The 22,419-nt window shown below is 45.4% G+C and overlaps 1 protein-coding gene across 1 annotated transcript in view; it reads left to right on the plus strand.

Annotated features, from left to right (window-relative positions):
• angpt1 (angiopoietin 1) overlaps positions 1–22,419 on the plus strand; it is a 60,434-nt gene that overhangs the window by 19,087 nt on the left and 18,928 nt on the right. Inside the window, exons 2-6 of the mRNA XM_056414210.1 lie at positions 7,909–8,064; positions 8,579–8,700; positions 9,731–9,963; positions 16,111–16,238; positions 17,636–17,737. Of these exons, the coding sequence (XP_056270185.1) occupies positions 7,909–8,064; positions 8,579–8,700; positions 9,731–9,963; positions 16,111–16,238; positions 17,636–17,737 (741 nt within the window). The remainder of the gene's footprint in view (positions 1–7,908; positions 8,065–8,578; positions 8,701–9,730; positions 9,964–16,110; positions 16,239–17,635; positions 17,738–22,419) is intronic.

Here is a 22,419-nt window from a genome sequence, read left to right on the forward strand (position 1 = left end):
ATTTTTGGGCCCACTTTGACATCAGAGAGCAGAGATTGCAGCTGGAGGAAAATATACATTCATGCTTGAGTTGCACTTCACCATATTTATTTTCCATCTCGCATAGAACCAAACTGCGAGACGTCGAGACGGCTACAACGGCCTGAGGTTTGAGCCAAATTTGAAAGAAATATATCTTTTAGTACATTGTTTGAAGGTCAAAGGCATCTTTAAGTACTTTTCTAGGTTGGGGTAATGCTCCAAGGGGAACAATAAACAATATTGTTTTTAGCTGTACATCCAGTAGCTGCTTCGCAATAATATTAAAAGGATACAATATTTGATGTTCGGTATAGACATGACTAATTTTGGTCTTAATTAGGCCAATGCGATACATTGAGATGTGCATTGGAGGCATTGGCGAACTTGTAATTGAACCTTTGGCCACGGTGCAGTTTCAGACCCTTTAATCACATTTAATCTCTATTCCTTTTCTAATGACAGTCCAAAAACCATTAAAAGCTGGAATACATCAGCTATCAGATCTGATTGATCTCACTGACATCTCCCTGTGTCCCCTTTAGCTCCAGAGCTATATCGGCTATATGAACAGTCGCTCAGAGGGTCTGAAGAGCAGTCCTCGCTAACTTCTGAAAACTCAAAAGTGGCATTTCACTCCGAGGAAAAATAAAATACATAATTTGGCCGAGTACACTTGACCCCAGCTCAAGTTGCCACATGTTTCATTTTTTAGGGTTTGGCTAACTCACGAAATATGTGTTGATGCAGCTTATAAAGTCTCAAAAAGTGACGCATGCTAACAGTTCTGATTCTGCCCTTGAGTTTAATGGGGAAAATTAGGTGCAAGGGTGTTGGTGGTTTTCTTTACAGGGGGTACTGTCGCAACAACCTTGGCTTGAAGCCTTTACGATATATTTTATAGCTTTCTTGCATGGTTTTAAAAACCTTTTTTTCCCCACTTTCACGCGTTTCTCTTCAGGAAAACAAAAAAGAAACTTCCACATGCGTCCGTGTCTTGAGCTTTATGTGCTGCTACTGGAATCTGATTAAAGTGTAGAGCTATCCCTGTCTGGACCCACTCTGACAATACATGAACTTTTAATGTAAAAACAAGCAGGCGTCCCCAGCGCCGCACCAATATCAATCACAGAAAAGTCAAAACATTTCTGTTGCATGAGCTCACGCGGAGTGGTAGAGAACTCAAGTTCAAGGCAAAGCAGAGCTGTCCGTCTCTTTACTTTGATGCTCGGATAAAGTTAATTCTCACCGAGACACAATGTCAAAACTTAATTACCTTTTTTTGTTTACCTCATTTGACTTTTGAGGAGAATTGGCTACGATTGTAGATATCAGAGGCGTACAGAAGACAGTTAATCACTAAAGGTATGGCTTGTAGACCAAACGCTGTCAGAGTACGTGATATTAATTAAAAAGTCCTCAAGCTAGAAGACACATTTATGTCCGAGGGAAAGCTAATGGCTATATTCAAGTTTTTAAAGATGTCATTTATTTTTCCAAAGAAGACTAAAAAAAGAAAGGGAACATCAAGTCTCTCTTCAGTTCCCAGGGCTTTGATATTTTTGGATATTTGACCTCATCCCAATAAACATTAAAATCTGAGTCAACTAGAAACACATTTCTTGCGATTTCTGCCGATCATGATTTAGGACCACACTCTACACATTTCACTCAGACTGTCATTGTTATGTCATTGTGGTTTTCTATTGTTGTAATCTAGTAAATTGGCCTCTTTCAAAGCTCATAAGTCATTTGAAAAAGTCAAACTTTAACATCACAGTTTCCACTCTGTTTTTACAGTTTGTGGCTCAGCCCAGGAAAGGGATTAACACGAGCAGGTTCCACGTATTTGACTGAACAAAAATGGAAAATCGATTTTGCCGCAAACATTTGTCCTCGAGTGAGAAATTCTGATTAGTTTTTCCAGAGAAACCAACTTGACAACTCAACTGCTGGCTAAATACTCTCACTTTCTCTCATTGTCTGCCCTGTTGACGAACCGTTGCGACCGAAAACCTTTGAAATGGTTCGACCTCTGATCCTGCCAAACGGTTTTGGGCACGTCCAAGTAAGCACAATGATTTACCCAGTAATTTATACAGAGAAATGGTTGGTTTGTTCCTCAGGTTGTGTACACAAGGCTCATTATGTCCCTTGGAAATGCAACAACCGAAAAAACGTGATTGACGTCAACAAAACAGCATCTTGACAGAAAGACAAAAGACAGAAAATAAGAAGAAAGAAAGATGTAAAAGGAGAGGAGAAAGGGGAGGCGGCACTGGCAAAGGGGCCGGCGAGGAGTTGGCGGTATAGCTGCGTTGCTTTTCAGATGGCGGTCGATCTTTCTGGCCGAGTGACGTCCAGATCAACAGTATTAAAGACGGCAACAGAGATGAGGAGGGACCGGACCACCCACCTCACGGCAGACTCCGGTTCATGATATTTGACCATTCGCTAAGCTACACCCCCTTCACTGCCGCTGCGGCTGCAGGCTTTCTAGTCTTTCACAGCAAATATGCCGTCTATAGGGATGAAGATGCCAGATTTACTGCTCTGAATGTGTTTTGGATTTTTAAACAATGGGACCTTGATTTCAGACAGCGGTGAATAAAAGCCTGTTTGTCATTTCTAGCAACTATTGGGCCAAATGAAACTGATGCTTTTATCAGCTGTATCTCGGGATGCACCATTCCGATTGTTTCTGTATTTCTCATGACGTGGAAGTGACTGAGTTCATTGTTTTACGTGGAAGGCAACATCAGGCTTGACATATACATTGCTTTCCTCCATTTGGTAAACCAAATATGACAAATAAATATCCTCACTAATAAAGCTGGGTTCAGGTTCAGGTTACTATATGTGTACCTGTAGGTAGACTTGGTTCACAGTGGAAAGTGAGACACACATTACAATCAACACAAAAAACAAGACGGACATGATGATAAGAGAAGACAAAGCCACACACCAGTGTTATAATTCTAATTTGTTCAACTGAAAGATCAAATTTGCGCTAAGCTTATGTTAGCGCCGTGAGTTTGCCAAAAACACTACTCTCTGACTTTTAATGCTGAATCTTATTCATACATAAAAGTACCTAAATCATACTAAAGGTGTCCTTAACGTGACGCCATATCTGGTTATGTTGTCTGGGGTAGCAGGAGCATAAATGTCCTCAAATCCAATAAATTGCTAATCCAGAGTTGCTAATGTTAGCGTCACAGACGTATAGCACCCAAATAGTACACGGTGAAGGCTGTACGGGGCTTTGTTTCACATAATCTATAACCTCTCTAAACTAATCTTCAGTTGATGTTGTTGTTTAGTTAATGATCTACCCAATGACCTCGGCAATGCTTCATTGCTGTAGATGGTAAGCTAGTTAGCTTTATGCTAACAATGGCAGCATGCGTTAGACCAGATGCTGCAAACAAGGTTTACTGCAGAGATGCTGTAAATCTTTTTCCTGGCATTGTCAGGCCTGGAGGGCCTCGTAAAGATAGCTGAGCTATGGTTGGAGATCTGCATTGTGGGGAAGGTGTCAAGGGAATGAATGGTCCGTTGATCAAAGCTCCCATTTCATTTCACTAAAGATGTGGGCACTTCTGTTTGTTTATTATATTACCCCCCCCCCCCCCCTCTCTCTTCATTCTATGAGAGGAACAAAAATGTGGCAGCAATTGAGTAAACGCCTGGGTGTTGACCACCGGGGCAAAGGTGACAGAGGTCAACCGTGAGTTCATCCTGAGTTGTTACTCACCTGATCTTGACAGAGTTTAGGACGTAGCGTCTTAAAACTTTGTCATGGTGGATTTAAAACAAACATGACTGAGTCAGACAGCTTTCTGAAATGTGTACAGAGGCTTGCCCATATCGTATTATACAATGCTGGAGAGTGACAGGGCAGTGAGGAAGGGTAACACCTTCCTAAAGCCCCACCAGGGTGAATTATAGGCCCAGGTTGCAAAGAGGGGTCTCAAATTCGCCCTCCTTTGTGAGTGGGCGATAAGAAGGCGTGGGTGAATCTGCTGCCGTGTAGTCCGAGGTGGCTTGTTATCCTCCAGGAGGTGCTGATACTTGAGGCTGGGTGGCGTTGGGTAACGGCCTCCCAGCTCCACTAAAGTGCTTTGAAATGGATTCAGGCCTGAGCGTAAAGGATGCATCCCAGAGCCACAGTAACACCATCACGCCCCCCCCCCCCCCCCCCAACCCCAGACAGAGATAAGTGGAGATGTGACAGAGCTACAGCCGTAAGTGTTTCATACAGTCCAGACCCACAGTCTTCTGACTCTCACAGAGTCTCTCAGCTCCGCCGCTGTCGCTGTTTGGAAAGAGATCAAGACCCCCTTTCAGAGCGGCGAAATGGCAAATGTCCGAAAAGTGGTAAACATTCGCAGTAATCTGTTCAAATGAGAGCAGGGAGTATCATCTCGAAGGATAATCTGGTTCTTGGCTCTCAAGAGATGGCAATTTAGCAGCTGCCCCATGACGATGTGCAGGATGTGTCGGGGGATGTCTGCTCTGTGCCTTCCCCCCCCCCGCCGTGACCACTTGTCCCTCTCTGCAGGATGAACAGTCTTTGCTCTTAAAACCGGCATCCCGCTGCAGGTACATACTTTACGTTGTGCAGCTTGTCATTTTACGCTCTCGATGGCCCAAAGCAGCTCGTTTTGGGGGTTTAACAGCCAGTTGTAGCTCATAAAGCGTCGAAACGGACCCGTCTGCATTGTAAAGGTGCAGTTAAGGTACTAATGGATCGGCATCGTTGTGATCGCAGCATCATTGGCCAGGTTGCAGGCGGTCCACCCTGAAGACAGACTGTGCCAAAACACACCACCCTAAAACCTTTATGCCTCTGTGTGAAGGAGCACTTGGGGAAACATAAACGTGTGTTTATGTGGCTCTCACTTAGCAAACAGGCGGGCTAGATTTAGTAGTTTCTAAAAGCAGAGACTGGTATTATTGCACTTTCTGGAATGTCCCCTATAGATCACAACAAAATCATTTAATTTAAAGTGGAGTTTTTATTTATTTTTCTTTCTTTTCCTAAGTGGGAAGTGTTCACGCACTGAAGGAAATCGACAAGTTACGACTTTAAAGATAAAAAATGTCGAAGTGAGACTAACTTTTGAATGAACCAATAACACGTTCTTTCATAAACAAATGAAGAGCTTAATTTGGAAGCAATAAAACAAAACATTCATGTTTTTAGTACATTCTGGTTTAGCAGCTGTAACCTTATTTGGTCTGGTATGACCCGTGGCTCATAATGGCTAATCTTGGCAAACTTGAGATAAATATCTCTGTAAAACAAACTTCTCTTCACTGTTACGGTTTGTATTTAGGGTTATATCAGAGTGTTCACTTATGTCCAGAGTGGCTGCTGTTCTTCATCATCCTGAGAAGCTTACACCTGACTGTAAAGTTAGAGGTGACCCCATTATTTAGTTTAACCCCGAGTTGGTGGGCTCACCAAACCTTACCGATTTTAAGCCAGGTTTACTGCTCTGACACCTGTTTCTCGTCAAATTCCCATTTGTGAAAGGAATTCCCGAGTATCAGACAACATTCCCACTGGGGTTTGTTATTTCATTGACTTTTTGACTCTACGTCTTGATGAAAATGCAGCGCGAATTGAAATTAGCCGACTTGGTTCCAGTTTCAGATAAACTTGTAATGGCTTTGTTACAAAATGTAATGGAAAATAATCTGTCATCGGCATAATAACCTCATGTCTTCTTAGAAAACAAAGCGCCACGAACCTCTGGGTTCTCATCATTCACCCACATGTATTTCAACATTTCTTACTACCGGTAGTCAGTGACGGGGAAAGAACAGCATTTAAATGGAGCCAAAGTTGGTAACCATCAAAATAACCCCACACCCACGAAGACCCACATTTTATGGCTTCCCGAGGGGTGAGTTGACATGATCGGGCTTGTTTTCGTAATCTTGTTTCTCCTTGGTGCTTTTCCATTTATGACCCCCAACCAGATCTAGCCATGAGTAAGCCACATTCCCTAGGACTCAGACCATGAAGTGATCGTGGGCTTGAGTTTCTGTGTGCCGTCCGTCCCTTCGGTACCTTTCCTCTCAAGGTGACGTACACCGGGCCGAGCCCAGGGCCGTCCTCCGCCTGTTCACACAGTGCTCTGCTGCTGTAGGACATATGAGGCAGGGAGCTTTAATGAATCTTGGCCTAAAAGGGTGTGAAGAAAAAAGAAAAACCAACACCATCCAACAATTCTAGAGACATTTCCAAACCCAGTCATATTCTGTGGTTCATTATCAGGCAGATTAATCCATCATAACTTGAGCTTTGTGGATTCCAGACCCACTGTTTTCTTTTCCAACTCCTCAGGCCAGACTATTGGAGGCTGTGTGGAAAGTGACACTTATTTCAGCCTTGTGTAGTTCGCCGTTAGGGGAAGCAGTGTCACGCCTGAAATCCGGCCCAAAGGAAACGTTGCGTATCTCTTTAATATTATTGCCAAGAGAGGATGTTACACTGAAAAGCTAATTCATCTTGGAAGACCAGTGCGAATGGCCAAGAGCTGTGTGTGTCTGTGAAACCGCTCAGAGACCCGTCTCTTGTTCACACCGGTTCATCATCGATCTGCCTGGGATTGATGGAAACGTTGCAATCCATCAGCTTTTTCTGCACGTGAATGTTTTATTACAAAAGCAGGCCATGACACTCGGCTCGAGGACCCGCAGAGCAACGATTACCGAGATGAGTTGGGACTTGCGGAAGTGTCTTTGTGATTCCCGGCAAAGCTTTTCGGGCCCCTGGTTGCAGTAGAGGACGGGGAACCCGTTGCTAAGGACACCAACACATGTGATGTCGTGCTGTTTGACACTAATTTGTCTTGGCTGATGCGTTGCTGAAACATGGCTGTTGCGCACCATCGATGAGCCAAAAGAAAAACAGAGAAACTCCCCACTGGCCGATTATTGAATCACCTCGGTCTGTGTTCAGGCATGCGGACACATAATATCCAATCAGGCCAGAGTTATTTATTAAACAAAAGAATGTCAGGAAACACACTCGGACAAATCCTTCCCTCTTGAATCGCTCACAACTCAACCGGTTCTGCACAACGTGATTGGACGGCGCATTTATTCGTGCTGCGAGAGCTCCGAACAGTTAACCTTAAGGAAATAAATTCAGTAAAATGTGGGTTTTGTGGGAACATGTTGACGTGAATTAATCACACACACAAAATTGCCGCAGTGCGTAAAGGCCTAATAGGATTACCTCAACTTGAGCCTCGATACAGGAAAAGAAATTCAATAAAAAAATGTCCTGTGAGGAAAATGACAAAGAATCTGAGCTCCATGGTCAACATAGTTCATTCATAGAACATGAACATCCATCTTTGTTTGGGGGCATTTGTTTGCGTTTGGAGATAAGGATGAAAGAGTTCTTTACGGACACGCTTCAGAGGATATCTGTTCATCTCTGCCTCGTCCATCCGAAGCTAACCACCCACATCTGGCTGTGCGCACACTGACGAAGCCACTTCTTCACTTCAGTGCCATTCAAATGATGGAGAGAGAAAAAGGGTTTGTTCGTGGATTTCTTCAGATGTACGCCACATAAGAAACCCGTTTTATCCCAACAGGAATTTGAATAATCGAGTTGGATCATGTTGTGTCTCGATTGAGGTACTTTTTAAGGCATCCTTAAAACTCGGGGATGACAGCAACGCCTCAAAAACATCCGTGTAGCCACTCATTTATATCCTGAAGTGGAAAACTTCCAAAGTTTTGAACCATTGTAAACCACCTTTTGACCATTTGACTGAAACCCACAAGTACATTACATTCTGTTGTGTTCTGTACGTCTGTGATCTCTAACCAGTGTGTTTTTTGTTGTTTTTTTGGGTGCAGATTGAGAACTACATCAAAGAGAGCATGAAGACTGAGATGGCTCAGCTGCAGCAGACCGCCGTCCACAACCACACGGCAGCCATGTTGGAAATGGGCACCAACCTCCTCTCTCAGACGGCCGAACAGACGCGCAAGCTAACGTACGTTGAGACGCAGGTAAGGCCTTGAAACACACACACACACACACACACACACACACACACACACACACACAGAGAGGATCCATCTAATGCACGATTAACTCAACTACGCCATGTTCAACTGCCCCAAAAAGACGATGGCGATGCCTTCTCGGACTCATTTGTGAGGAGGAGTTTGAGGAAGGGGGGGACGGATCGTTTTGAAAGAAAGCGGCAGGTCATTTTAGCCACAGCACTAAAAAGATAACTGTTTGCGAAGTAAAAAAAATGAAAAGAAGGATAATCATAGCAGAGATGAATATCTTCTTAAGTATTACCATGTGTTGGGCGAACGCCGCGGAGCAAACGAAAACAAAGTGGACGGTTTATATGTGAACTCCAGTGTCTACAAAGCCCTAAATACAGCCTGGCGTTTCTTGGGTCTCTCTTAAAAGTTGCACATGTGCATGATATTAGCCCGTAATACCATAACTAAAATATAATATGTGGAGTCATGATCTATTGTATATGTGTGTTTCTTATCATGGCAGGTTCTAAATCAGACATCCAGGCTTGAGATCCAGCTGCTGGAAAATTCTCTCTCCACTAACAAGTTGGAGAAAGAATTAATGGTGCAGACCAATGAGATCAGCAAGCTACATGACAAGAACAGGTAAACAGACAACACACACACACACACACATACCATACTGCAGCAAAGATAGATTAAAGGAAACAATGATGATGTGTCCTCAGACGGAGAGCCAGTCTTTACCGCTGTTCTCTGGTGGGATTGCGTGACCAAAATCCTCAGAAAGCTCTCATATTCTCTCCATTATTCCGTTGTATATACAACATCCATAATAGGAAGCTGGGCTTTCCATGTTGGACCACTGCGCATTTGTTGCAAAATCAGGCACTGTGATTGCCGCCTCGGGATTGTCCGAGATGAGGCAGTGTTTTTTAAAAGGGTTTGGTGCACGTCTCCCGTTGCAGTGTCCGCGGAGGGATCGCTTTAAAAAAGGGAACGCCATTTGAAAGCGCGGTCTCCGGTGATTCTGACTCTCTCCACTTATTCTTGAGGCTTACTCCCAAAGATTTCTCCAGGGCTATTCCCCAAAGCTTCATCAATTACGACTTTATTCCATCTCGTACGTGTCGTACATGTGATCAGTTGGTGGTTTGGAAGTCACTCGATATCGTCTTTTCGGACATTCTCACGAGCTGGAGGGGCTTACTTATTTACCCCCTGACGAGGCGTGTGTTGATATTGTGTTGGGAGAACACGTAGCAACCAAACCCATACATCATTATTTGCAGTAATGCGCTCTTCTTGTATTCGTATTCCCATAACGCTCTTTGGGAAATAGCATATCGTATTGGTTGTCATTTATTATAGTGTCCATGACAAAGTAAAGGCAAGAAGTAGAAATGTCAAAGGTGGAAGAATTCCACAAATTCCGCTTTAGTCTGTTAACCCCTATTTATAATGCGGTAATAAATAAAAAGAGAGAGAGATGCAAGTTACATAATCAGTAAGTCTCTGGTATTATCGTAGTAAAAACTGCAAAAACAATATTCAATCCATTTAAATCTGTAAAAACAAACCCTGTTCCAGCGGATTTGGATGCCTCGATTATTAGCCACACGTTCGTCTTCCATGACAAACTCCACTTCCTTTTTTTCCGTCCTTTTCCCCTCAGCCAGCTGGAGCGCAAGTTGCTACAGATGGAGACCCGGCACCGCGAGGAGCTGGACACACTGAAGCAGGAGAAGGGGAGTCTCCACACGCTGGTGGGGAGGCAGAGCGGCGTCATCGGGGAGCTGGAGACGCAGCTGAACCGGGCCACGGGCAACAGCACGGCCCTGCAGAGGCAGCAGCAGGAGATGATGGACACGGTCCACAACCTGATCAACCTCTGCTCCAAAGATAGAGGTACGTGACCTGGAAGTCAAAGTCTGGAAAGCCTGAGAGGTTCGGAGAAAATTGCGAATGCGCTCGCACGCAATAGCTGTCAAGCGAGCGCACGTCCTGGTGGATGAGGATGGAGGAGAAGAAAGGCTCGACCCGTGAGAGGTGTCAGAACAATGGTGAACCAAATGAAGAAGCCTGATAAAGAAGATAAGCCACTGAGAAACGCTTGAGCCCAGCAGCTGATGGAGAAATACCAAGAATGGTTTAAGATGAGGACGCTATTCTTTTCTTTTCTTTTTTACAGAGTGAAAAACAAGAAATCAATAGCAAAGGAATGTGTGCGGTGTGACCCCACGTGGCCCACGTTCAGAACCAATACCCCACACGGGACCTTTTAGAGACATTTTTTCCACTGCAGATTGTGAAAATGCAGAGCGGGAATACAAGTATTTAGAAAAAAACGATTCTGCTGTCGTTGTGGTCAGACTCAGGTTCAACCCTAAAAAAAAGTTACAAATACATTCAGATAACTAGAATGGGCACTCGGTAGAGCGCATACCTTCGCATATCACAAGATTGGGCATTGAATTATGAACATGTTGGCATTAGTTGCATGCCAATTGGATATAAATTGACCGCGCTATGGTAAAAAGAAGATGTTGACCTTTTCATGACCTTGACCATGACCTTTGACCCGATCGATCCCAAAATCGAATCAAATGGTCCCCGGATAATAACCAATCATCCCACTAAATTTCATGCGATTCAAGAAGATTTTGACCTTTTTCATGACCTTGACCTTTGACCCGATCGATCCCAAAATCTAATCAAATGGTCCCCGGATAATAACCAATCATCCCACCAAATTTCATGCGATTCGGTTTAATACTTTTTTACTTATGCGAATAACACGCATACAAATAAATAAATAAATACACGGCGATCAAAACATTACCTTCCGCATTTTCAATGTGAAGGTAATAAAGACCGTTGAAGAAATCTGTGTTTCAGTGGAGAATAGTTGATTGGTTATAGACGGATCCACACTCTTGTGAATGTTTACCTTTCATATGTATTATTATAGAACAAGACATTACAATTAATCATGAGTTTAAAAAAACACAGCTTGGTTTAATATTTTAATCCACACAAGCACTTCTGGTTGCGCCCACTGTTAGCGTTGGTTTAGTGGCTAACGCTAACTAGCGATGACCCGTACCCAGAAATATGCTAAGCTAAATGTATGTGCTAAATGTGTGGCGGTTCCAAGCTGAGGAGGCGGCACTCGACTTGTTTTGGATCATACTTCCTTCCTCTGGTAAAATATTAGAGCTACAACCTGTGAAGGAATGGGTGGGAGCCACGGGGAGTAGGACTCAAAAACAGACTTTTAGACGAGGTAGTCGGATTCGAAAAACAAAAGTCTTTACTAGCTAAACGTTTAGAGACGAACTGACACAGAATAAGGGGTTGACACAGACTAAATACACAGCGTAACGAGGCACAGGTGCACACAATGAGGGCGGGGCTAGCAATCACACAGGTGGAAACAATCAGGAACAGGGCAGACACTCACCGGGACAGGAAGTGCAGGGAAACAGATGACACGAGAGACGGGACTTCAAAATGAGACACAACAACTCCGGATCATGACACAACCTCTTCTACTTCCATCTTCTATTTAACAATCCTCTTGAAATTAGGGCGTAACCAGTTCTAATAAACCCCGCTCCGTCTATTAAATCTCGGTTCTCACCGTTACCCGGCGTGCTCCCGGTAAAGAGGTCCGGTGCCTCTCGTAAACCAGCGCGCTGCTCCTTTCTTTTTGATGCGCGTATCGCTTTTCACGCCTGACTTCAGAGAGTGTTTTGCACACTGCTTGAATAAAACTAGTTGTGAAGTAATAGGATTATCGTATTCCTCCGAGTCCACTCGCTGCTGTTAAATACCAAACCCAGGGATTTCCCTTCTGGCTTTCGACGTTTGACCCCGACGGCAGCGCGACCCGTCTCGTCCCGGTCGACTGCGGTGAACTCCTTCACCCCTCCCTCGGATATGAGAACGCCGAACCCCGCTTGATCCCGACGTCGGTCTCGAATCCCATCGGTCACGGGAGATTTGACGAGAGCTTCGTTTACATTTGTGGATTTCCGGCGGAGACGTGACTCGAGACCCCACAGAGGTTTACCCGACAGACGGGAAACGCCAAAGACGTGACGCCACGTGGGAGTCGCCAGTGTCGGACGAGTGCACATCACAACGCGTGATTCCTATTCATCAGGCTGCTCCCTCTTTTGTCATTTTAATGTTCCAATGAGGAGGAGAAAAAAAGGTCCCGGGTGGCCTCGCTCGCTCTCCCCGCCTGTTTAGTCTGGATTTGTGTGTGTGTGTCACATTTAATTGCCAGAGGTCGCTGGAGACCACTTTGGCCTGGCTGCTCGTTATGTATCGTCTTCATGTTCAAGGGCGACACTTCTGGCTCTCTCTCTCTCTTCTTTTTTCTTTTTCTTTTTTTTCTACCCGCCGTTGTAATTTGCCAAGTGTGATTACACTCTCTGTGTTTTATGCTCGTCTAGCCTCTATTTTGACACCCTTTCCTGCCATTTCCAGGGTCGGGAGGTGGAGGGGGGGGGGGGGGGGCGCTGTGCGTGATTGGTGGATGTCTTAATGAGAGGCGATGTGGAACGTGGTCGCTGCTCTGTGGTTGGTCTTTTCCTCTTTCCGTGAAGGCTGAGGAGGACGCGCAGGGCGGTATGGGGGGGGGGTCAGAGGTCTCCACTTTCTTCACCCCAGCCTGAATAAGTCAAACTGTAATAGCTCCTGGGGGACGTCCCATCCGAGGGAGGCAAAGGAGGCGGTAGGCCTCAACGATCATGTGACAGGGCAGACGCAGCTACGCTTCTTCTTCTTCTTCTTCTACTTCTTCAACTTCTTCTTCTTCTTTTTCTACTTCTTCTAGTACTTCTACTTCTTCGACTCTACTTTTTCTTTTACTTTGTCTACTTCTTCTACTTCTTCTTCTATTTAAATGTATTCTTCTAGTTCTACTTCTTCTTCTTCTACTTCTTCTAGTTCTACTTCTTCTACTTCTTAATATTATGTTTTCCATGTTCAGGGGGGCTTTTGTTTGTTTGACAGATGGATGAGTGTTTTCCTTTGAGAGGGGGTGTGGGGGGGGTGGCGTGTGATGGAGTGGCGTCGGCTGGCATTAGTCGCTGTTTTGAAAACTGAGCCCGAGCATTTCCTCTAAAGCAGCGACTCAAATCGTCTTTGACGTTGCGTTAGGGGAATATTACAGATATTTAGAAGAGGTACGTTTTAACACTAAATCTCCATGAACCCCCCCCCCCCCCCAAACTGATGTGGCCAGATGCGGCTCTTGTTTAGGTTGTAATCATTACCCAAACCCCATTAGGGTGCAATGAGCCACGCATTGGACATCAGCTTTTTAGGAACACTCGTTTTTACACCGGAGGCTGATAAATATGATTTTGTTTTACAGTGTTCTATGATACCCACGTGATGAATGAACTTTTTACAGCTGCTTACTCAGTAGGAGTCAAACAAAGTGGAATCATTTCAGGGCCCCAGGCTCAAAACCCCCTCCCCCACAAAAATAATAATAATTGTGGGTTGTAAACCACTTCATTTAGACATGATAAACCAGACCACATTTCCAAATGCTGCACATGATTATTGTTCTGCTTCAGCCACCAGCAGAATGAGTTGACACGTATTGTTTCAGGGACCCTGTAAAGTGTGCGGTTATTGCGAGTCACCTCGGTGACCTTCCTGAAACCTTTGTTTTCGCAGAGGGGAACTCGACTGTTTTATTGTATGTTGCGTTTGCACACATGTCTCTTTGAAACGCACGAAATAGAGCAATGTTTTTGAGAACGTAGATAGCATCACAGTTGGTAAATTTATAAATTTTAGGGTGAAAATTAGCCCATTAAGATTAATAAATTTTTGTCGGACGCAAACAGGAGATCTTTCAACACAACTTAACTCTTAAGAGAAGAATGTTTGCCTCCAACTCAGTGTTGGACATAATGTCTTTACATATATATAAACATATATACATATATTAATATATATATCATGTTCTATATAAATATATATATATAAATATATATATAATTTTATATATATATAATTATATATATATGATATTTCCATCTCAGGATTTTGACAAAATGCATTTGCTCTCCAAAGTTAGTCTCCCGTGTTCTACGTCTCGGGGCTGCGCCGGCACAAGTGTAGGCTTTCTATTATGAAACACTTACAACTTGACTCTCTTGCATACGACGCAGACGTCTTCACGCAATAACCGTAATCCCCATCCACCATCTTGAACACCCCATCACTGTCGCCGAGTGTACTGTGGGAATGAGCCGCTGTTGTTTTACAGCGCTCTGCATCCTTCGTGTTCATGAATCCACCAGAGAACAGCATCGCATCTCGGAATGGAATCACTTAAACTCTCCGCGGCCTGTGGAGACTGATTATGGTCACATGGGAGCGCCGATGTCTGCGGCAGTCCATTTAGCTCCACTCGCCCGTTCTCCTCGGGCCCGAGCACTCGGGGCTCATTTGGCAAGGGCACTGATTTATGCAAACACCCGAAACCCCCCCTCGCCCCCCCCGCCGGGCCTTTCACATGAACCCCCTGCTGCATACGAGTCCCCGCTGAACCACAAAATATCTTTCTGTAAATAAATATCGGGACATAAATAATATTTGCAGAGCTGGGCGGCACGCTGTTTCGAGGGCAGCCGCTCCTACACACTGGAGCGGGCCGCGATCTCCGAGGTCGATTGTGAAACGATGGTGCGCACTGTCACGGATGGAGTACCAGAGAGCAACCCCCTCTGTCGAGGTCTTCTCCCCCCCCCCCCCGGCCTCTAAAATGTGCCACGCTGTCCGCCGGCTTGGGGTAAATTACCGCCTGGCGGGGCGCTCTTTGTTGTATTAGAGTCCGGGGCGCGAGGGCCCACTCGGTCAACCTGTCACAGCGGGAGATTCTTGTCGCTGACACTCGATACTTTGTCAAAACGCTCGGAGAGAACACCCAAATAAGCGCCCTGCTTCCACCGGGATGTTCCCCGCTCGGGTAAGGGGGGGCAGCAGGGGGGGGATCAAAGCGGTGGCGGAGGCTCGCTGACACGTTTCGCTTTTTTCCCTGACATCTTCTTTTCCCATCTCTTCCAACGATGTAAACAACGGTGTGAAAAAAGGGAGAAAGGGAGGGGGGCGGGGGGATGGGATGGGGGGGGGGGGAGTCCGGAAGGAATTTCCATCAATGTAACAAGGGCTTGGAAAGGGTAAATATAAACCACTTGTTATAACAGGAACTGGAAATTTATAGCTTGTAGTATTTTGTCCTTAGCCCCTTGCTTGGTTTTCAAAATAGTGCCGCCATAATTATCTGCAGATGGAAATGGATGCAGCTGGTCGGCGAGTGTGTGTGTGTGGGGGGGGGGCATCATCCTGCCGATGAACTGCTTCTCTCTCGCTAACGAGTCGGTCTCCCTCAGACGGCATCCGGGCCGTTACGAGATACTCGCTGTGAGGCGACCAGCTCCCGCCTCCGACTCCTTTTCATGTTTCCCCCTCTGAGATCTTGAGTTGTGAAATGAGATAAATTGACCCGATGTTCTCAATCTGTGATTTCACTTACTGTTGGAGAACCACGTCCTCCGTTCTCGTCTCACACACAGGGTTGCATGGAAGGTACAAAATGTTATAGCGAAGTTTTTTTGGGGGTGGAATGCTTTTTTTTTGTCTCCATATGAATTGTTTATTTGATCCCTTAATTTGTCCCAGAATGTTTTAACACCTGAGCGTCAGCGTCCTGTCAGTCTAAGTGTAAAATTGCTCGTGTCGTGTTTCTGACCGACAGCTGCGGCATATGTGGCAACAAAATCTCTCACGCCTCCGAGTGGCATCGATCGTCTCACCTTACGCCGGGCGAGAAAAGTCAATAAGCATTTTTCCAGAAACGTCAAACGGCTCCTTTGAAGCGCTGGCCGGTAGAGATCATAACAATCCGAATCGAAAACAAAACCCAGTTGCTGAAAAGAGTCGCCGTGCTCGTGCTTGAGTTGTCTCTGCGGAGCTTCCGGTAGCTCAACTCTGTTTTCTGTGTGATTTCTTTCACGCCCGCAGCCGTACCCAACAGCACGAAGGTGGCGGACGAGGAGAAGAAGTTCCGCGACTGCGCCTACCTCCACCAGGCGGGCTTCCGAAAGAGCGGCGTCTACACCATCCAGATCAACTCTCAGGAGACCAAGAAGGTGGGAAGAAGTCACGATACCTCACGATACCTCACGCAACGGCAACTGTAAACGTGAAAAGAAATGTCTGCCTCTTCATCACCTCCGGGCCGCTCGTTCACAGGCGGCTCACACGGGATCTGGGAAACTGAAAATACAGCTGGCAGCTTTGTGGGGGTGGGGTGGGGGGTGAAAGTGGACACTGAGCGTATCACGATGGTGACAATTGTGCAAATGTGTGTGTGTGTGTGTTCTCAACCTCTCCACTGTGCTTACATAGGCTTGATTGATGGGAACGATGATTTAATAGGTCAGGAGGTCGGCACGAGGTTCTCGTGTGCGGACTTCTGTCCCTAAAACTCAAGCGTGGCGCTGCTGGGCTGATCGCAGAAGTCGTCCTTCGACTCCGCTGCATGGGCTGCGTGAGAATGGGTGCAGGGATGGATATTCAGGGGAAAGCTTTACCGCCAATTTGCCACCTTTTAAGTAATTTGTAGAATTGCGATCGGACTTCTGCCGGTCCGCCGTAAACAAACGCAAAACGTCTCTTGAGAGACGCAAACAAAAACCGACGGGAACCAACTTTCACGCAACTTGAGACGTGGAACACGATACTGCGCATCACGCTCGTGCGCCGGCGCCTGGTGGCGAGGCCTCGGCACGTGAGCGTCCTTGGCCTCGCGCCCATCCGAAGCCTCCGGGTGGCCGACTTTCACTCCCCGAGCGGACGCTCGCGAGTCTCGTCTTCGCGACGAGACGTTCGGTCGAGTTATTTCCACCCCTGCTGCGTTATCGTCAGCTCCCGCACACTCTCGGCGTTGTGTCGGTCCTACATTGCAAACAAGTTTGCGCACGCATGCCATGAGCGATGAGCTCGTCTCGGGCGAAACGGCGCCTCTGTCAAGGCCACTTCCTTAATTGTACCCAGGCCGCGCTGGTGTGTGTTCAGCTGCGTGGGCTGGCTGAGGTGAGAGACCTTCTCCACGCCGCCCCGGGGTCTCCTCAAAACAAAGAGCGACAGCGCCGATAGAGCAACAGCCCCGCGTTATCGGCTGACACGCAATCGGCTCCGGGGTTAAGGGCCACGTTACACCGAGGACCTCCACTTTGATCCGGCAGCGAAGCGGCCGCCCGATGAGGTACATCTCCGGGGAGCGGCCGCCGTGGGATAAGGAGACGCTGATTAACTCTGAGGAGGACACGGATACGTCGCATTCCCGAGGATGATTCATCGCGGAAAGCTGGGAAAAGGAGTGTCTTTAAAAAGAAACAAATAATTGCCCGAGTGACCCTTCGTTGTTTGTTAAGTCCTGTTGGATTCCTCCGCTGGATCGTTACATGAGTGCTGTCATTGTTCCATCGCCTCTTTATGCATCTCTTTTTTTATTCCCATCCTCCTCCCTTTTGCAATCGTGTAGGTGTATTGCAACATGGAAACAGCCGGCGGTGGATGGACGGTCATCCAGCGCAGAGAAGACGGCGGCCTGGACTTCCAGAGAACGTGGAAGGAGTACAAGATGGTGAGACGAGACACACACGCACACACACACACACACACACTTGTCTGGTATGCAGACACTCATATCTCTTGGTACTGAACACTGACCTCTTTCTAACACACATCTTGTATCTATTCTAATGGTCCGAAGACAGTGGGGTCAACACACGGGCAGAAATGGAGATAAAAAACATTCAATTATCCGTAATGTGGTCAATGAGCAACGCATCCTGTTTCAAATTATGACAAATAGCGTAACACGCTGAACGCTAAGAGGCAGATAGCCCCTCCCCCTCCCGCCCCCCGTCGTTGCTGTGCTGGCAATATTGTCTCGGGCGTCTGAGACTTCCTCTCCTCCTCCTCCTCCTCCTCCTCCGCCGAGGCTTCGGGGACTTGCTGTTATTCTTCCTTTTTTTTCCAACCGGGGGGAAATTATTGCCTAAAATGTGCAAACACACACGTTTGTTTAGTCTCAGCAGCGCCGTGCCAGGTGTGTCATCTGTTTGTCATCAGGGAGAATTGTCTGCGTATTTGCATTGAGGGTGTTTAACATCTCAGAGCCGCGGCGGCGTTGAGACGGCGGGTTGGATTTGTGTTATTGCTGGCGGCCGCAGCGCTTGTGTTTGCTCTGTAAGTCAGCAAAAATTAACGGTGTGTACCTTCCACGGGCCGAGAGTTCATTGTCCAATGGAAGTGTGTTCATTCCACCCCGTGTAATCTGCTTTGTGTTTGCCAGTTTAATGACTTCCTCCCCCCCGTCTGCTCTCGATGTTCAGCGGGGAAAAAAAGATAACTTTTGTTTGCGGGACAATACAAGCGGAGGAATCCCAACTTAGATTGACTTAGAGCACTAAACTGGGACTGAACACTTGTAAAAAGCTTTGAAAGGTAAAATAAAGACAATAAAGATATGCGAGGGCTAGAGCCGTGCTGTGTGTCTCCCTCTCGCCCCTTTCAAACGACGGCGTATAGAATCTCCCTGTTGAGATGGCAGCGAAAGATAACAAAGAAAACTTAACAATGAAAGGGGGGTACAGTGATTTTTTTTTTGTCACCACATCCACGTTGTTTGAAGCCTCAAAGCTTTTAGAACCACAACTACAGTCATTTTATTGTTCTGACCACAAATCTAAATAATGATAATAAACAGTTTAAGAACAAAAGGTCCTCCGCTCTGACTCAGCCCTGTAATGATAATAATAACAAATATACATTGTCATTATATATAATATGGTTAAAGTCATTCATGAACCAACTTCCTTTTTTTTGCCTGAACAGTCCTCATGGACTTTTCCCTGAATCTGTTCTGTCTCTACCTGTTTGTCACGATACTCATATTATAACTTCTATACATATTACATACCTGCCATAAATATCATGATACCCGATACCAGAATTCAATACAATACCATAAAAACAATATGGTACCATTAATACGAGACTGGTATATATATCTATAATAGTAATAAATAAAACATCTGTATGGTTCACTTTTTACCAACTTTTTCAACACTTAACAAATGACAGTAATATGAGTATTCATACAACCAGATATGAATGAAACTACATGGTTCCATCATAGCATTGATTATACACTATGAGGCCGTTAGTCTCTGACCAGATGATCCACAGTTCATCAGGATGAGCAGCTGGAGAGTTACACAACTTTACAGACTGAAACATTTCACTTCTGGCATCTTTTTATTCTTTAAGCCGAAGTCTCTAAAGCTGCGCCACTTCTCTCGCTGTGAGCTGCGCAGCGCAGTGTGCGCAGACAGCTCGACACGGAGCAGCGCGTGCGCTCTGATCGCTCTCTTAATGAAGTATCGATACTAAAAACATGCTAAATCACATCGTGTTTAACGTACGGGTACTTTGTTAGCATCGCTACACCGTGCAGCGTGACAGGAGTAGATGTAGCGGGCTAACATTCAAGCTAACCTGAACCCCCAAACGATGTCGACATCTGAACGCTGATTGGCCGAGACGCGTCCCATCAAAGATGTTTTATTGCAAAGAAGAGCACCACTTCAAACTTTTCTCCGCGTCTCACTGCAATCTCAACGGCAGCTGGCCAGGTAACCCCCCCCCCCCCCCCCCCAACAAAACAAAAAAACTCTTCGGATCTCCACAATTCACGTGGATGACCTATTTTGAGTTCAAAACGGTGAATTTCACCGAAAGGTGACAAGTTTGCAGGTATGCCACTGGCTGGTGGAGATAATGATGATAATAAGAGTGGAAACCCTGGAGCTCTTGAACAGGTGTCGGAGAGAGCGGCGAGTGCATTGCGGTCAGGGTAGGAAATTTATATATTTTTTGGGGGGCATTTAAAAATAAATGGGGGCACTTATTAAAACTTGTGAAATAACATTTAGCCTTTGTTAAAAAATTATAAATATACTTATTTAGGCCTACAGGATATGAGCAAATGTCATAAAAAGGCCAATAATACGACTATCAGGCAGTAATCTACAGATTAAAAGTGTTTTCTTCGATTTTCAATTGTATTCCTATTTATTTGTGGTTATTAATTCTTAATACAACTATTAACAAATTCAACTTATTTCTTAGTTTTTTTTTAATTACTTATTTATTTATTTTTTACCTAGCACAGGCAATACAGACAAGACACATCCAACAAAGAACAAAACAAAACACTATTAAATTAACATAACTATTAGAGAAAATTATGGGGCATTTTTTGCCCTTCTCCTCGTGATATCGGGGGCAAAATTATATTTCTTAGGGGCAGTTTTGCCCTTTGCCCTCGTGTATTTCTGACGCTGATTGCGGTACACGAAGGGCACGCTCACGGACCTTGGCCGACGTTTACAGTCGCTGATTTAATCGCCGGTCTTGGAGGATTTGTAAATCTTTCAGTAACGACTGACGTGTTTGTTTCTTCGTGGGACCACGGAGAGACGCTTGGCAACGGGGATGCAGAGCACATTGTGAACTTAGGACCATCTGATGTTTATAATAATCACATAACCAGGAGACCACACATCACAGGGGACCTCGCAAAATCATATTCGCAACTCACTCTTCCGTCTTATCAGCATGTGAAAATGGTGCTCGTAGCGCAGCGCTCTCCAGTCCCTGAACGCACCTTGGGGGTGGAGTGCTTGTGCAGTTTCCAGGGGTCAAAGTGGGAAAAGCTCATGTAGTTTTTTACAAGTGGATCCACAGTCGGCGGTAAGCCGATCACCAGCCTCGAGGATGAGAGAGGAAGAGACCGTCTCCAAAACAGTCCATTCAGAGTATAGCTATGACGACAGGACGTCGATATATCATGGATAGTATTTTTTTATAAGGCTTGCAATGTGAAACAGAAACTAACTGCATCAAATTAATACACCGCAACGAATACGCAAAGCCAAGTGTGTTTTCTTTATCTTATTCTGTGAAAAGACAAACAAAAGGTGTTAAAAAAAAACGGCGCAACATTTGTTCACTCGATCAGTTTTTCTTTCGCAGCCTCCGTTTCCTGACCTGCGCGATCCAGCGGGACTTTCAGGGCTAAACGGCACATTCAGAGTCGAGTCTAAAACTGAAACGTCAAGTTTAAAATCAACTTTAAGGTACATCGTATTCTTCATTCGAACTTGGCTTAGGGGTGTGAAAAGGCTCATCTCTACGAACATATCTATAACGGATGCATACGAATATGTCGGCCAAGGTGACGAGATCTTTGGTATTGGAATTCAATTCAGTTTATTTTGTATAGCCCATTCTCACAAATTACAAATTTGCCTCAGAGGGCTTTACAATCTGTACACAGCCCTCTGAGGCAAATTTGTGGAAGCGTTCTGCTTTGTACTCCGTGTGGAAATGACTATTGGTGTTGGAGCGGCGTTGGCAGGTGAACACTAAAGAGGGATTTCATCGGCGGAAAAGCAATCTCTGATCCCACCGGGTATTATTTTCCGTTTTTTAAGTGTTAATCGGAAGAAAAAGCCTTCACCCGGATATCTCGTCCAATGAGTTCCAAGATTGCAAAAAAGGCCCAACGTGTAAAAAACGGTTTATATAGTCGGCTAAAAGTTTGAATACACACTTGAAATGATATGTTTAAATTATTAAATATCAGTTGAAATCGGTCCTGCCACTCTGAAGTGGTGCGAATGGAAACTTGATCAAAGCAACTTAAAAAATAATCAATTCAGATGCATTGTCTTTGAACACATTGAGATAGTTAGATATCATTAAATAACATTCAAAAGAACATAAAGGCTGGCGCCGATGAACGGAGCTCGGTCCAATAGAAGACGTTAAGAACTGGATTGGACTCTCTCGGTATTTCGAGTTTATCTTTTCATGTCCAACAGATCCTGACATCTCCAGCGTTCGATGTTTACAGCATCTTTTCTCACCGACAAAGAGCTTTTAGCGAAGTATAAACTAAGCGCTCGGTCCAACAATGTGACGAGCCGTCCCCTCAGCGCTTCTGAGCTGAGTGATTGTGATCAGGTTTGCGTGTGAGGCATCTCGCGAGGAACCGGAACCACAACAAAGGAACACAACACCGAGCCTTTTTTTATCCAGCCAGTGTTTTTTTATAACCGCACTCACGGTCGGTGGCTTCGGACCGAGCTGGACGACAGTCAGGAGGAGGCATCTCACCGGGAGTGAGTTCAATTCTGGAGAAAGAAGAGTGAGGGAGGGAAAAAAAGGGAAAGAACAAGCAATAATGGGCTCCAG

The sequence above is a fragment of the Pseudoliparis swirei genome, chromosome 1, assembly GCF_029220125.1.
Source record: "Pseudoliparis swirei isolate HS2019 ecotype Mariana Trench chromosome 1, NWPU_hadal_v1, whole genome shotgun sequence".
Taxonomy (NCBI): Eukaryota; Metazoa; Chordata; class Actinopteri; order Perciformes; family Liparidae; genus Pseudoliparis; species Pseudoliparis swirei.